General features: G+C 33.0%; 2 protein-coding genes and 1 pseudogene across 2 annotated transcripts; all 3 read right to left on the reverse strand.

Moving 5' to 3' along the window:
- Window positions 1-506: 506 nt before the first annotated feature.
- LOC131177086 (uncharacterized protein At1g24485-like) lies at window positions 507-4,261 on the reverse strand (the record flags this gene model as incomplete). Its single annotated transcript, XM_058142077.1, has 4 exons — window positions 4,186-4,261; window positions 3,530-4,097; window positions 2,901-3,360; window positions 507-518 (listed from the first exon to the last, which is right to left on the reverse strand). Coding segments are annotated over exons 1-4 (1,116 nt in total), but the record flags the coding sequence as incomplete, so codon positions are not given.
- Window positions 4,262-7,386: 3,125 nt separating this feature from the next.
- LOC131177087 (putative leucine-rich repeat receptor-like serine/threonine-protein kinase At2g14440) lies at window positions 7,387-8,836 on the reverse strand (annotated as a pseudogene).
- Window positions 8,837-14,691: 5,855 nt separating this feature from the next.
- On the reverse strand, window positions 14,692-15,478 carry LOC131177088 (probable 60S ribosomal protein L14). Its single transcript, XM_058142078.1, has 3 exons — window positions 15,391-15,478; window positions 14,964-15,208; window positions 14,692-14,838 (listed from the first exon to the last, which is right to left on the reverse strand). Exons 1-3 carry the CDS (start codon window positions 15,476-15,478, stop codon window positions 14,692-14,694), a joined length of 480 nt encoding a protein of 159 aa, XP_057998061.1.

Below are 15,478 nucleotides of genomic sequence, written 5' to 3' on the forward strand. Positions count from 1 at the left end.
TTATTATTTAGATTTAATGTTAAAAATATGAAATTTTATAAATTTCGGTTTGATCGGTTTAAAACCGAACTGAACCGATATTTATCGGTTCGATTCGGTTCGGTTTTCTCTTATCAATCGGTTCGGTTCGGTTTTTTAAATTTTTTATTTTCGATTTTTGGTTTTATCGGTTCGGTTCGGTTCGGAATCGAACCGACCGTTTGCACACCCCTACCAATGATACTTATTTTTAATCCCTCAATTATTTTCTTTTAAATATCATCAATGGCCTAAAAGCATTTGATTATGATTTAATGTAAAGTTTTAAAGTTTTCAAAGTTATGCAGAAAAGTTTTTCTGGTATGCTAAATGGTTTCCTATTTGTTTTGGTATGCTAACTGGTTTGCTACTTATTCTGGTATGCTAACTGTCTCAACTCTGCACAATATTGCAGAAAAAGACAAAATAACGGATATTTTCTTGAAATTTAAAATTGTAATGTTCAAATGAGTTCTCAAACGGTCAGAAATGATCCAAAGCTATAAATACACTTACTCTTGGCCATTTTGCACTTAATGAAAGTCTCTCTACTGTTCCTAACCTTTTAAGATCATTAAAGCTTTTATTCAAAGTGCTCAAATTGTTTTTATTGCTCATCATTGGCTTACCTACTCATCTCTTCTTTATAGATTCTGTTGTATTGAGTGAGACTGAGTTTTAAACACTCTCTTATCATTTATGAGAAGTCATTCAAGCACCTATTGAAGCTTGATTGTGAAAAGTGTTTGGGATAACACTTGGTAGAAGTGTGAAGCTACTTGTAAAAGTTTTGGTGAGAAGATTTGTAAAGGGTTTTTGTCTCTTGCCTTTAAAAGAGAAGATTAGTAGAGTGAAGACTCAAAGTGGGATCTTTGAGAGAGTGGATGTAGGCTAGTTGAGCCAAACCACTATAAAAATTGAGTGTTCAATTTTCTCAACCCTTACTCTTTACATTTATGCATTTTAATTTTCTTTTTGAAGTGTTTTTGCTGAGATGAAAATTGATCACATTTCTTATTAACTCTGCAAACTGAGATAATTTGTTTACTGGTGAATCTGCTGATATCTGATATAATTTGCTTACTGTTATATCTGCTATCAACTAATATATTCCGTTTACTACTCTGTTTGTTGTGTTGTGATTTTATTCAGATTACTGAAATTCTTACTGAATACCAACATATCCTGTTAGATCAGTATACTTAATGCTTATGAGCCAACTTTGTATTAACTTATCAATTGAGCAGTATTGTACATATTTCATATTAGAAAATTAGGTTGAACCAAGCTACAATTTTTTAAAGGTTTTGAGCAAGAACCGAAAAATTATTTTTAAAGTACAATTCACCCCCTCTTGGACATATTTTGGGACATTAGAAATATTTATTAGTTATCCAATTTCAGTTCAGATTAGTTATTTTCCTATTCTATCTAAATTTCCTATTGTATTTATATTTATCTAAAACTCCTAGATAATAGTTATCTTATTCTAATTAGTTTAGGATTATCAAACTCTATAAATACCCCCATTATATTCAGATTTTGTAACTTCGTTTTTTTCTTCAATTTTCAATAAAACTTCTTTGCTTACTTTTATCTCTTTCTTATTGAGGTTTTAGATTAAATCTTTGTTGTTCTTTAGACATTTGTTCTTGTGACAATCTCTACACGCTACACACTGTGTCATGCATGCCTCGATTACACGAGATTATGTAACTATATGCTTTAAATAGACTGCAAGAATTTGTGCTGGTTCTTTTGTCAAGCTTGCAATTACATAAGCTGGAAGACAGAGTATTTGCCCTCATTTAATTTTTCTTCATAGCTCTATGAACTTCAAATCAACAAATATTTCTCTTTAAGTATCTCCAAAAAACTTTTATACTTGAATTTAACCTAAAAGGAAAGAAAAACACAAATCAAATGCAAGATTATGGAAATATAGAAAATTAAATAAAAAAAATAATTAAAAGAGTATAAAGTAACTATTTAGTATTTACTAAGGCAAAATAGATGCAAAATGAGTCCTAAATGCCTATAGAATAAGACGCATCACTTTGCTTTAAACTTTTCCTATTCTGACTAAAACTCAATGAAATTCATGAAACTCAATGCTTATACAAAACTAGATTAAAAACTCATGAGAATTAACTAAAATCTAATTAATCAATGATAAAATAAATGCAAAAAAACACCAAAATTATCAGCACATCAACTAGGTCAACCAATTTGGTAGTAATATAACACCTGCAACTGATAACTAGAGGTGAAAAACTGGTTGATTCTGTTGATATATATGCATCCATCACTGGGTTATGCCCACCGCTGAACATAATTTAGGATGAAAAAGTAACATAGCTTTTTGACGCGTTTGGCAAAACGAAATTCCATTTTGAGCGCAAACAATATGTTAGTTAAAATTATATAAAAATGTAGGCAAGCTGGTGCACAGGATAGACTAACTAAATCTATGATCGCCCGCTACATCTTTACTAGAACAAGAATTTTCTTTTATCAAGTTTAGGACAAGACATGATGGGGTAAAATTGCCGCCTTAAATCTGAGACAATTAAGTATGTAACTATAATTTCCAATTGGCATGTGTCAATGTTGATAAGTAGTAACAGGCAAGTCTTACAGTTGAACTCAAAAAATCAAGCCAGAATAATCATTTATTGAAGCATACACATGCTACATACATATATTTAAACTCAATTCACTGAATCCATATCTATATTTTTGCACTTACAAGACTTCAGCACTGCTTAATGGCAGAAAACAATAATGGCTAATAAATGAAGGAAAGTAAAAAGTGATGCGACAAAGTGGTTCGGCAAGTAACCTGCCTTGGAAGCATGAGGCATATTAACTACAGAAAACACCTCCATGGCGTTAAGGAGTGGTGGTAATGTAGAATTCTCTGCAGGCGATATTGTTACATTAGCTGAACCATTAACCTGAACTGGATATAATGACACCGCATGGAACATGCCAGTAATTATTGTTCGATAGTAGGGTGGAACGTCAGTGGCGCCCAATTTTTGGCTATTTATAAAAATCTCAACTTGGGCAATTGAATTTTCAGGATATCTGCTAATTGGGTCCCTGAAATAGAGCACAAAGTAGGCTACTGCAGTTGTTTGGGTAGAAAAGTTGACAGATAAATAGATGGAGTCTGAGACATTTTTTGCCTGTATTGCAGTTTGCATAACAGGCCATGGGGGGTAATTTTCACCACTCATTGTATTATCAACGATTCTTTCATCGACAACGTTGAGATATTCCGGCATTTCTTTCGACTTCCAAATTCGATTGTCCTCATCCAGGTCGTGAATTAGTTGCCTATCATACACCATGGTTAACCAATATTATCCAAATGGTAATAAGTTTTTTTTTGTTTTTTTTTTTTAAATTTATAAAAATAATAAGTGCAAAACTTAATACTATAAAGGATAATATTTTTCTGTGCAACAATACCAAACAGACATGAATAGAACTAAATTAAACTCACTCAACAGTATTGTTTGCACCATAATTGATCCTGCTATGAAGAAGCAAAGCTGTCTTGTTCTCCATCAACCGGTACATATCGTCCCCAAACATGACCGTAGCTTCAAGGGAAGAAATGAATGGAATCCCATCACCAATACGTTCCAAACACACTTGTGTGCTACCTTTCTCGATCCAATAAATCATTTCATGATAAACGGGCTCATTATTACTCGTAGAATTAGTTGTCACTGTTGCCCAAAAATTTCCATCTATCTCCAAATTAAAACTTGGAGGCTTGGAAAGGCCATCATAATTGCCATAATAAAACCCTGCTCGTAACAGAAACTTGATGCCCGATGGCGACGATGATGATAAATATAAGGGTAAGAAGTAGCAGTTCTTCTGGCCATCAGGGAAATATCGTAGAGAGTTCATTGTGCTAAAGTTTTGGCTGTATCTGAGAAGTTGGTTTTCTCCAGTGTAGGTGAAATTTTCATCGTTGAGCCATGAAACAACGCGACCATCAGGATTCCCTATTGGAGTTCGGTGGGATGCTCCACAGTCAATCCTCAAGTCATCATAGCGTTCTGTTAATTGCAAAGAAAGTTAATCATTTTCATTGTATAGATATCAGCATTTCCCTGACATTTTTTTCTTTTCAGAATCGAAACTTACCTTGTGAAAAGGCCTGCAGGGAGATGGACAGGAGCACCACCAATATCATATTCAGAACCATCGTCAATTCCTCCATTTGTAGAACAATTAATTAAAAACTTAATTGCGTGAGCTGAGAGATATCTATCCAAATACTTGCTGTCTTATATAATTGAGTCCTGCCTGCCGTAAAGATGCTAAAGCCAAGAAAGAGTTCAAAGGAAATGCCTATGACTATTAATTATTCCCATTTTGAACATTTTCTATAGTTGTTAATGACTTTAAATTTTATCACACACCCCACACGGAACTCCATCAATAGTATGTGTGATTCCAACTTGAGATGAAGTGTATAAAGAGTTGACTCGTTAATCACCAAGCCTTTGTGACATTAACAGTAAATTATTCAAATTTTTAGGATTTAATCTGACAAAAAATCTTTCAAGAAATTGCTTATCTTAAAAATTTAAGCTCTCAGAAAATTAAGGTCGCAATAAAAATAAATTATTCAAAAATCAGTCGAGACAATCAAAGCTTGTAAGTGAGTTCTAAAAATGGATAGCGAAGAAACCACTTCATTTGTAAGCTCAAGTTTTTTTTTTTTTTTGATAAATCGAATTTTATTAAAATTAAAACAGGATAAATTTAACAAAACAAGTCACACTAGACCCTGATCATCAAATCAAACCAAGACACCTTATTTTGTGTTAAAATTTTTAATTAATAACAAGGAGACGTTTAGTATTTAAACTTTGATATTTTAATTAGAAAAATTTTGATACCATATAAAGAAACTAATCGATTTAAAAATTGAAACCCATGTCTAAGTGTTTAAGAATATGTTATAATATCTTTACTAGTAATATTAGAGGCTTTGGCTTTTTAACAATGGGAAAACTTACTTAGACTTAGTCTATTTTGAACTCAAAACATAAATACATATGCAATTTATCATTTTTCAGGTTCAAATATATATGCAACTATCACTGGGCAATATGCTGACTACTACCATAATTTGTCATCTCTTACGAATATAAAGTGAAAATGTAATTTATGAAGATGAGAAATTACGTAGGTCTTTGCCTAAATGATTTGAACTTTGAAGGTCTTTTGGAGGATAATAAAGCTGTTAAAAGCAGCAGCAGAAGCAGTAGTTCACAATGGATCTGTCATTAAATTTAATAAAATTTTATTTGGTTTTATTTATAGGTTCCTTTAGTCATTCTATTGATATATTGTTAGAACCTAATTCAAACAGGATTGATTTAGTCTTCATAATATCCTTCAAGATTTTAGGAATAATAGCTTTTATTGCATTTCAATTTTTAAAATAATGATCTAATCTTGACTAAGTGTTGAGATTTACATGAGATTTTATTTTATTTAGTTAGACTTTTACTATGTAAATAGCACAATTAATATTCTTTGTGTTAATAGAGTTGTACAGAGAGTTTTCTTTCTATTCAATAAAAATGTTCTTTATTCTTCTGCATTTATTTTTATTCTAACATATATGATTGTCATTAAATTTAATAAGACTTTATTTGGTTTGATCAATGCTTTGAATTTTCTTCACCTTCTTCTTAGCTAGAGCTGGACTAATTAAACACAATAACCTGAGTTTCATATAGACCAAAAAAATGATTCCTCCACAACATATTTGTAGTTATTGGTGGCTAATTCAATTGTACTCTCAATTTTAGAATTTGTTACACTTCTGTCCCTTATTTTCATTTTGTTACCATAAAATCTCTTAACTTTAAAAAGTTACATAAAAGTCTCTCAACTTAAAAAACATTACATAGAAATTCCTCATGCAAAAATCGCATCGTATCTCTTGCCAAGTTAATATGTGGCAGTGTCACACTGTAAAATGAAAAGATTGGGTCTGTTTAGCATTGTTATTAGAATTACTGTTGAGAAAAATATTTTTTAAATATATTAGTTATAGAGTATTAAAATCTAATTTAAAAATAAATTTGATATGTTTTAGCATAAAAACACCAAAATAATAAAATAATTTTTTCAAATTGCTCTTGTCAATAACATCTAAAATGGAGCATTTTCTAAAAATCGCTTTTTGGTTTATGAAACTCAATGCCAAATAGGTTTGAAAACTTTTTTTGTGTGAAAATTAGGGGATAAGTTAAATGAGCTTTCTAATTTTAAAACTGGATTTTTTTTTTTTGGAACGATTTGTTATATTTAATATACCTCATTTATGTGTTTGGGTATGAAATTGCAGGGTTCTAATTACTGTGAATATTTCAAGTGGCATGATGACCCAATCCCTAATTGAGTAAGAAATATTAGTTTTAGACTTTTTAGTAAAATTAATAGCAATGAGGTAGAGGTTGCAGGAGAGAGACTAATATGAATTTTATATGTGGCACTTTAGTTTCGTTAATTTCTTTTTATTTTACAGCATGGCGTTGCCACGTACCAGATTAGTCAGAGATATGATGCGATTCTGGCACCAGAGACTTATGTAATGTTTCTTTAAGTTGAAGGACTTTTATGCAATATTTTTTAAGTTTAAGGACTTTATGGTAACAAAGGGAATCCATATAGCCGGCCCCAAATTTTTGGGATAAAGGCTTAGTTGAGTTGAGTTGAGTTGAAGGACTTTATGGTAACAAAATGAAGATGAAGGATAAAAGTGTAACAAATTCCAAAATTGAAGGACTACAGGAAAAAAATTAACTGCCATTGCCTATCTATGTCTATCACTGCAATAACTTGCCATCTCTTATTAACACAGGTTAGAATGAAAAAGTAACACAGCAAACAATATGTTAATAAATATTATATAAAAATGAAGGCGAGCTGGTGCATAGGATGGACAAAGTAAGCCTATAGACGCCCTACTTCATATTTACTAGATTAGGAATTTTTTTTTGTCAAGTTTAGGAGAAGAAATGATCGGTAAAATTGCCAACTTTAAATCTGACACCAATAAGGATGTAACTCTAATTTCCAATTGGCATGTGTCAATGTTGAAAAGCATTAATTGGCAAGTATTATAGTTGAACTCAAAAAACCGGCCAGATTCTTGGATTATTGAAGCATACACAAGATACATACATATATATATATATATATATATATATATATATATATATATATATATATATATATATATATATATATATATATATATATATATAAACTTATTCATTGAATCCATATCTATATTTTCCACTTACCGGACTTCAGTGCTGTTCAATGGCAGAAAAAAATAATGGATAACAAATGAAGGAAAATAAAAAACGCTGCCACAGAGAGGTGTGGCGAGTAAGCTGCCTTGGACGAATAAGGCATATTAACTACAGTAAACACTTCCATGGCATTTATTAGAGCTGCTAATGTAGAATTCTCTGCAGGCGAAATTGTCACATTTGCAGAACCATTAACCTGAACGGGATATAATGACACAGCATGTAACTTATCCAACATTCCTGTTCGATAATAGGGTGGAACATCAGTGGCACCCAACTTTTGGCTATCTATGAAAATCTCAACTTGGGCAGTTGAATTTTTAGGATATCTGCTAACTATTGGATCCCTGAAATAGAGCACAAAGTAGGCTACTGCAGTTGTTTGCGTAGAAAAGTTGACAGATAAACAGATGGAGTCTGATATATTTTTTGCTTGTATTGCAGTTTGCATAACAGGCCATGGGGGGTCATTTTCACCAGTCATTGCTCCATCAACCATACTATCAAACTCAATGTTGAGATATTGTGGCATTTCTTTTGACTTCCAAATTCGATTGAACCAATCTAGTTCGTGACTAAATTGCCTGTATCATGCACCATGGTTAAACAATTATCCAAATGGTAATTAAGGTTTTTTCTGAAAAATTTGAAAAAATGAGTGTAAAACTTTATAGTATCAAGGATAATTTTTTTCTCCACAACAATGCCAAACAGACACGAACAGAACTAAATTAAACTTACTCGATAGTACTGTTTGCACCATAATTGATCCTGCTATGAAGAAGCAAAGCTGTCTCGTTCTCCATTAACCTGTAGGCATTCTGGAAAATTGCGGTAGCTTCAAGGGAAGAAATGAATGGAATCCCATCACCAATACGCACCAAACACACTTGTGCTCCTGTAAATCATTTCATGGTAAACAGGCTCATTATTACTCGTAGAATTAGTTATCACTGTTGTCCAAAAATTTCCATCTATCTCCAAATTGAAACTTGGAGGCTTGGAAAGGCCATCATAGTTGCCATAATAAAACCCTGCTCGAATCAGAAACCTGGTATCCAAATGCGATAAATCTAAGGGTAAGAAGTAGCAGTTCTTCTGGCCATCAGGGAAATATCGTAGAGAGTTCATTGTGCTAAAGTTTTGGCTGTATAGCAGTAGTTGGTTTTCTCCAGAGTCTGCAAAATTTTTATCGGTGAGCCATGATGAAACAATGAGACCATCAGGATTCATTATCGGCGTTTGGTTGGATGCTCCACAGTCAATCCTCAAGTCAGTGTAGCGTTCTGTTAATTACTCAGAAAGTTAATCATTTTCATTGTATAGATATCAGCATTTCCCTCACTTTTTTTTTTTTCTCTTCAGAATCAAAAATTACCTTGTGAAAAGGCCTGCAGGGAGATGGACAGGAGCACCACCAATATCATATTCAGAACCATCATCAATTCCTTCATTTGTAGGACAATTAATAGAAGAGTTAATTACTTAAGCTGAGAGATATCTATCCAAATACTTGCTGTCTTATATAATTGAGTCCTGCCTGCTAAAGCAAAGAAAGAGTTCAAAGGATATGTTTATAACTATTAATTATTCCCATTTTGAACATTTTCCATAGTTGTTTATGACTTCAAATTTTTATGCTACTTAAAAATCCTTTTTTTTTTTTAAACTTTTCTTTCACCATTCCTGCCTGCCATAAAGATGCTAAAGCCAAGAAAGAGTTCAAAGGATATGCTTATGACTATTAATTATTCCCATTTTGAACATTTTCTATAGTTGTTTGTGATTTTAAATTTTATCACACACCTAAAACAAAATAAAACTAAAGATCGAACCAAGAGCGAGTAAAGAAAAGCAACCCCTCCATCGCCGCTAGATGATCGCTTGAAGGAAAAAGTGAAATTTAGGGATGAAGATGACACTGATGTTTTATTTATGCTTTGAATTTTCTTCACCTTCTTCTGAGCAATTAAACACAATAACCTGAGTTTCATATAGACCAAAAAAATTATTCCTCCACAACATACGTGCAGTTATTGATGGCTAATTTTTATCAACCGCCCCTCAATTTTAGATTTTGTTACACTATTGCCCCTTGTCTTCATTTTGTTTCCATAAAGTCTCCCAACTTATAAAAAATTACACAAAAGTCCCTCAACTTAAAAAATGTTACATAAAAGTTTTTCATGCCAAAATCCCATCATATCTCTTACCAATTCAATATGTGGCAGTGTCACACTGTAAAATGAAAAGATCGGGTCTGTTTGATATTGCTTTTAGAGCTTCTATTAAGCAAAACATTTCTTAAATATATTAGTTATAGAGTATTAAAATTTAAGTTAAAAATAAATTTGACATGTTTTAATATAAAAATACTAAAATAATAAAATATTTTTTTTAAACTGCTTTTTCCAATAACATATAAAATGATATTTTTTCTCAAAAGCGTTTTTTAGCCTATGAAACTCAATGCCAAATATTTTTGAAGACTTTTTTTTTGTGTAAAAATTATGGGATCGATAAGTAAGTTAAATGAGTTTTCTTATTTTAAAACTATAAATTTTTTTGGTTGAAACAATTAATTATACTAAATATACCTTATTTATGTGTTTAGGTATGAAATTGCAGAGTTCTAATTACTGTGAGTATTTCGAGTGGTATGATGACCCAATACCTAATCGAATAAGAAATATAATTTTTATACTTTTGAGTAAAATTAATAGACACAAGGTAGAGATTGTAGAAAAAAAAACTAATGTGAATTTCATATGTAGCACTTTAGTTTCGTTATTTTACAGTGTGGCATTGCCACGCATCAATTTCATTAGATATATGATGAGATTTTGACATAAAATACTTTTATATAACAAGTATAAGAGATTTGCTTTCTCAGAAGTGGGATATTAGGCTTAGGCATATTTTCAGGGAAAATAACATGTGTGCAGATTGGATGGCTCATTTAGGAGGATCTATTCCTTTTGGGCTACAGCTTTTTGATGATCCTCCTCTTGGTATTCTCAGCTTGCTCTTTCTTCATATTTGTGGGATTTCTCACCTACGTTTGTGTCTGATGTAATCTTTTGTTTCTTCCCTTCTTTTCCCAAAAAAAAAAAAAAAAATTATCACACACATAGAGCTCCATCAATAGTATGTGTGATTCCAACTTGAGATGAAGTGTATAAAGAGTTGACTCCTTAATCACTAAGCCTTTGTGAAATTAACAGTAAATTATTCAAAATTTTAGGATTTAATCTGACAAAAAATCTTTCAAGAAATTGCTTATCCTAAAAATTTAAGCTCTCAAAAATTAAGGTCATAATAAAAATAAATTATTCAAAAATCAATCTAGACAATCAATGTAACACCCTTATCTCTACTGATAATCATCTTTCCTTTGCTTTTCCATGAAGTCTAGCCAATCGAAGCATCTAAAACCATGATAATCAACATCCATCTTACATCTCCTACAAAACTGGTGAGGTGTGGGGGTGAGCTTCTGGGGAAAAGCTTAGTGAGTTGGTATTTACAATACACATCATGCAACAGACAGAACTAGGAAACAAGAAACTAAATGAATAAGTTTAATAACAAAATTTTTAGAACAAGCTGAATAAAGTAGATAATAAATTTCAACATGCATGCTATGCAATTTCTAAGATCTTCATATCAATCTTAATTTAAATTCTTCCTAGTCTCCAATCATTTCTTACACATGTAAAAATAACAATAATTGGCTCTTGACATCCAAGGATATGCCAATGCATCAAAATAGATATCAAAATCATATCCATACTGTGTTAACCTCGCAGTAGCGGCTTTACCCTCTCTATGGGCAGCCCTTTCCTACTACAATAAGTAAACTATTAGTATCCCTCTAGCAGGAGCAAATATGCCAAGTATAGTTCAATATCTCATAGTGATACTAAGGCACATCATAGTTGTCAAAACCATAAACCATCAAATTCACCACACCATCAAATTCACCATCTCCAATAACATAATTATGCTGAATAAAAATTCATTGCTACCCAAAGTAGCTAAATAATCACTCATTCATCATGCTAATCCACAATCTCATAATATTTCTCACAATTCTAAAATATTAAATCATATTTGCTAAATTTTGCTGCTATCGCTCCATAATGTGCTACTAATCTCATTGCCATTTCCATTCTAATAATCTCTTAACTCTCTTACTAGACTTGCTAATATGCAAGAAATAAGATTTGAATAATAATGAACAATTATATAATAGAATCAAATTGAATCAAAATGAGAAATTAAATAATCAGAATATAACAATGGATGTCAAAAGCAAATCACAACTTTTGAAGGAACAAGAATCAATTAAGAAGCAAATTCATGCTATCTATTGTAAATACCACTCACCTGTATTGTAAGATACCAACTCACTTATATCACTTTTTCATCCATATAAATCATAATTGTCACAAGGGTTTTGCAATCGCCTGACGATTCTTACCGAAGAGGAAAAGTGAGGAGTTGCCACTTTAATTTTAAGGGGAATTAAAGAAAACCATTTATAAAAATAAAAATTTATAAAACCACTTCTAAAATAAAGATTCTAGGTTCGGAGTCCATGCACGAGTGGGAAAGATGTTAGGCACCCCACCTCGTCCCTCAATGAGGGTAAGCAAATTTAATGATGTACTTTTTATAGTTTAAGATCGACAATTTTGGGGGTAAGAATTATGATGTTGGTTCCTGTTATTGATAAAAGGAACGTTTGATATTTCACCATTTTGGGTTACCCAAGAACACGAGTATATGAGATAACCCTTCAGTGAATTGATGTTGTGTTTGTTTAATTTGCTATATATTTATTAAGTTCCTCCCTTCTCGAATTAGGACTCTCATTTCGAAAAGGTGTTATTCGGTCCCTAAGGATTCATAATGAGTGAGGAGGACTCTTGGCTCACACATTATGCACCTAATCATTGGCGATCTGAATAACTGAGGGTGCAATGTGTGTAATGGATATACTAAGAACTGATATAGGTATAGAATTTCATTCCTTTTAATTCGGACTCTAATTCAAAACAGATGTGTTAATTTAAACCTAGAGAATTCCCTTCATTGATGAGGACTCTCAATTAAAGAAGAGAGATCTCATCATCAGTGTAATTATCGGTAAAACCTTTACCCGTATCATTTCCTCTTAAAACGATTTAATGTATTGGGACTACAGTATTTGTTTGTTTAAGTCGAATTGAAGGAAAAACTCTCCCTCAGTGATATGAAGACCTCAAGAAGGACTCTCCATCAGGTCCCAATATAGAATTCGGGGTTCTTGAAAGGACTCTCCCGCAAACCAATTACTAAAATGTGAGATAAATCTTATTCTATAAAAAGGGTGTCAGGTTTATCAGGGAAAGGACTCTCTCCTGATCTTCCCAATTTTATGTTAAACAGGTTTATAAAATTCCAGAGAACGGAGATTCAAGGAAAGGACTCTCTCTCGATCTCCCCAATCTAATACCGAACAATTTTATAATATACAAAATTATGGGAATTCTAGGACAAGACCCTCTTCCGATCTCCCTGATTTAATACCTAACAATATTATAAAATATAAAACTACAAGAATTTTAGGAAAGAACTCTCTCCTGATCCCTTTATATTTTTAAAAGTGAGGTTTAATGAAAGTATAAAATTGTGGATGTTGAGTCGAACCCTTCCCCGATCTCCCCCAAGAAGATCAGAATAAGAAGTGTTGCGCACATTATTCCTTGATCTCTTTACTATCAGATCTTTCTTGGTTTCTGATCTAATAACTTATCATCCAAGCTCCTTCCTTAGACTCCAGATTTCATATGTTACTGTCCGAGCTTTTCTTAGTTTTCGATCTCATAACTTAATTGCTCGAACCCTTTTTTACATTTACTCGAACAACATCTAATTCTTACTATTTCTAACCTCTAATCAAGTTGAAACTCTTTATATTGAGCCAGACTTCATTACGTCAGACTTCTTCTTTTCCAACATCCCCTACTTATTTCGAATCAAATCCGAACCCCCTCATGTCAACACTCATTTTCTTAACTCCTCTCCTCCAAACTCTTCTATATTTTACGAACCACCTAAACTCTTATTTGCTTTTAATACTTAAAAATAAAGAGAAGTATACTTTTAGAATGACGTATGTGTTACTGTAGCATGCAAAAACTAATATTTGTATGATGAACTAACCTATTCTAAAAGTTCGGCATGATTAAAAGCTCGAACTCTAGCTTACATAACAAATACAACCTGGTTATGTTCGACCAGAGGAAGGACTATTTAAGCGCTTACCTGCATGGATCTTTTAAGGATGACTGGAGAGCTACTGCTAATATCTCACGTCAAAAGGTATTGCCAAGGTTGAGATGACGAATGGTGCCCTTCGAGATGTTGAAAGCAATAGGAGCAAGGTCCATATGACGAACCGAGATCAGACCACCAAGCTAATGTTCAAATCAGTTGAAAGTTTGAGTTGCCGTATTGAGAGTTCCAGTAATAAGGTCCTTTAGAAAACTTATTTCTAAAATCTCTTAGAAACTTGAGAGTTTCAGAGCAATGGCAATGGAGCCTTTAGAACAATATTCAAATTCAAAGACTCTCGACCAAGACTAACAGCTTTCAGATCCCTTCTACAGTGTAGCATTAAGTTATTTATAGGAAACGGGGTCTTAAAATGGGGGGTCAGGATTTGGGCGAGGGTAGATGAAGGGTCTGGATTCAGAAGGACAAAATCCAATGCCTTGGAATTAAAGAGAATCAAAATTGAGGGTTGAGATTTAGTTCAAAATTTCTGTCCTTCCTTTTCTAATCCAATGGTTAAGGATTTTGCCTTACAAAATAGATTCGAAGGCTGGGAATGAAAAACGCCGAATTAGTTATTTACTTTTAATCTAGTGGCCCAAAATTCATCCTTACAAGTGAGATCAACGGTATGGATTGAGGCGTACTGGGACGCTTTAACAGCTTCAGATCTAATGGTTCGGGCTCATCCTTATAAATAAGATGGATGGTAGAGATTGGATCGTACTCCAAATGCTTTAACTAGTTCGACGGCGGGGGTGTTGGTCCTGCAGATTAAGGGATCATACTTAAAAGTAACTTCTGGGCCCTTAATTTGCCAGACCTTCTGATCTTTATCATCCGTTTCACGATCTACCTGATCTCTCCTTCTATTCTGATCTCTTAAAACAAATCTTTCCACATTGGTCCTATTTTCACTTTCCGATCTCTTTCTTATCCATTCTCTACATCCAGTCTTCGTTGGTGCACTTCGGGAATCAGGAAGGCATTAAAGGGCTCTGTCATTCTCACATTTCGCTCTCTTCTTCTTCGGTTTATTTCCGGTATGTTCTTCCCTATGCTTTTCCTTTTCGGCACTAATTTTCAACCTGATAGCTACTTTGACCTTTTTCCGATTGATTTGCTCGCCTATCACCTGAAAATGGATGAAGTCGGTGATCAGAGAATTATGAGAATGTCACCTGATGATAATGAGGGAACTGGATTAAATGATCGATTGGGGTACAAAATGACTACCGTGCCAATCTCTAATCGGCTTACCGGTCTGAACCACGGACCGATCTTAGGCAAGGGGACTACTAATTTCAATCTTGATATCGATGACCGTCTCTTAAAGTTCATTTGGCTCCTAACCATCTCAGGAGCCCCGATTATAGCTCTGCTCTGGTCGATAACATCGATGATAACACCGAGCTTCCCATAGTCTTTTTCATAGTTGATGAGAGCTACCTTCCTGACCTCCACGTATCTCTTGAACGACATTTTGAGATCGGGAGGAATCTGAACTGTGGAAGCAAGATGGATAGAATGTAGGAATGTAATTACTGATATGAAGAGATCACCCAAATAATGTAATCTGATCTTTGGAAATAAAATGGATTCTTGTTTAAGATTGATTTTATTTTGCTTATTATTCTTACTTTATTCTATTGTACAGATCATTTTTCTGATCTATTTTAATTAAAACCTTGTCTGATATGATTCTCAATCAAACCCTTATTCCATCGATCTCTTCTGTGCGAAACCCTATTGTTATCTGATCTATCAATCCCCAT

The sequence above is a fragment of the Hevea brasiliensis genome, unplaced genomic scaffold (assembly GCF_030052815.1).
Source record: "Hevea brasiliensis isolate MT/VB/25A 57/8 unplaced genomic scaffold, ASM3005281v1 Scaf322, whole genome shotgun sequence".
Classification (NCBI taxonomy): domain Eukaryota; kingdom Viridiplantae; phylum Streptophyta; class Magnoliopsida; order Malpighiales; family Euphorbiaceae; genus Hevea; species Hevea brasiliensis.

Excerpts from the sequence above, each read along its gene's own strand:
- LOC131177088 (XM_058142078.1), bottom strand. The coding sequence starts at position 15,478 with ATGGGGATTGATAGATCAGATAACAATAGGGTTTCGCACAGAAGAGAT. Across the intron at positions 15,209-15,390 it reads TGAGAATCATATCAGACAAG|TTCAGATTCCTCCCGATCTC; the intron begins GTTTTAATTAAA and ends TTGCTTCCACAG. Across the intron at positions 14,839-14,963 it reads TCGGTCCGTGGTTCAGACCG|GTGATAGGCGAGCAAATCAA; the intron begins GTAAGCCGATTA and ends ATCCATTTTCAG.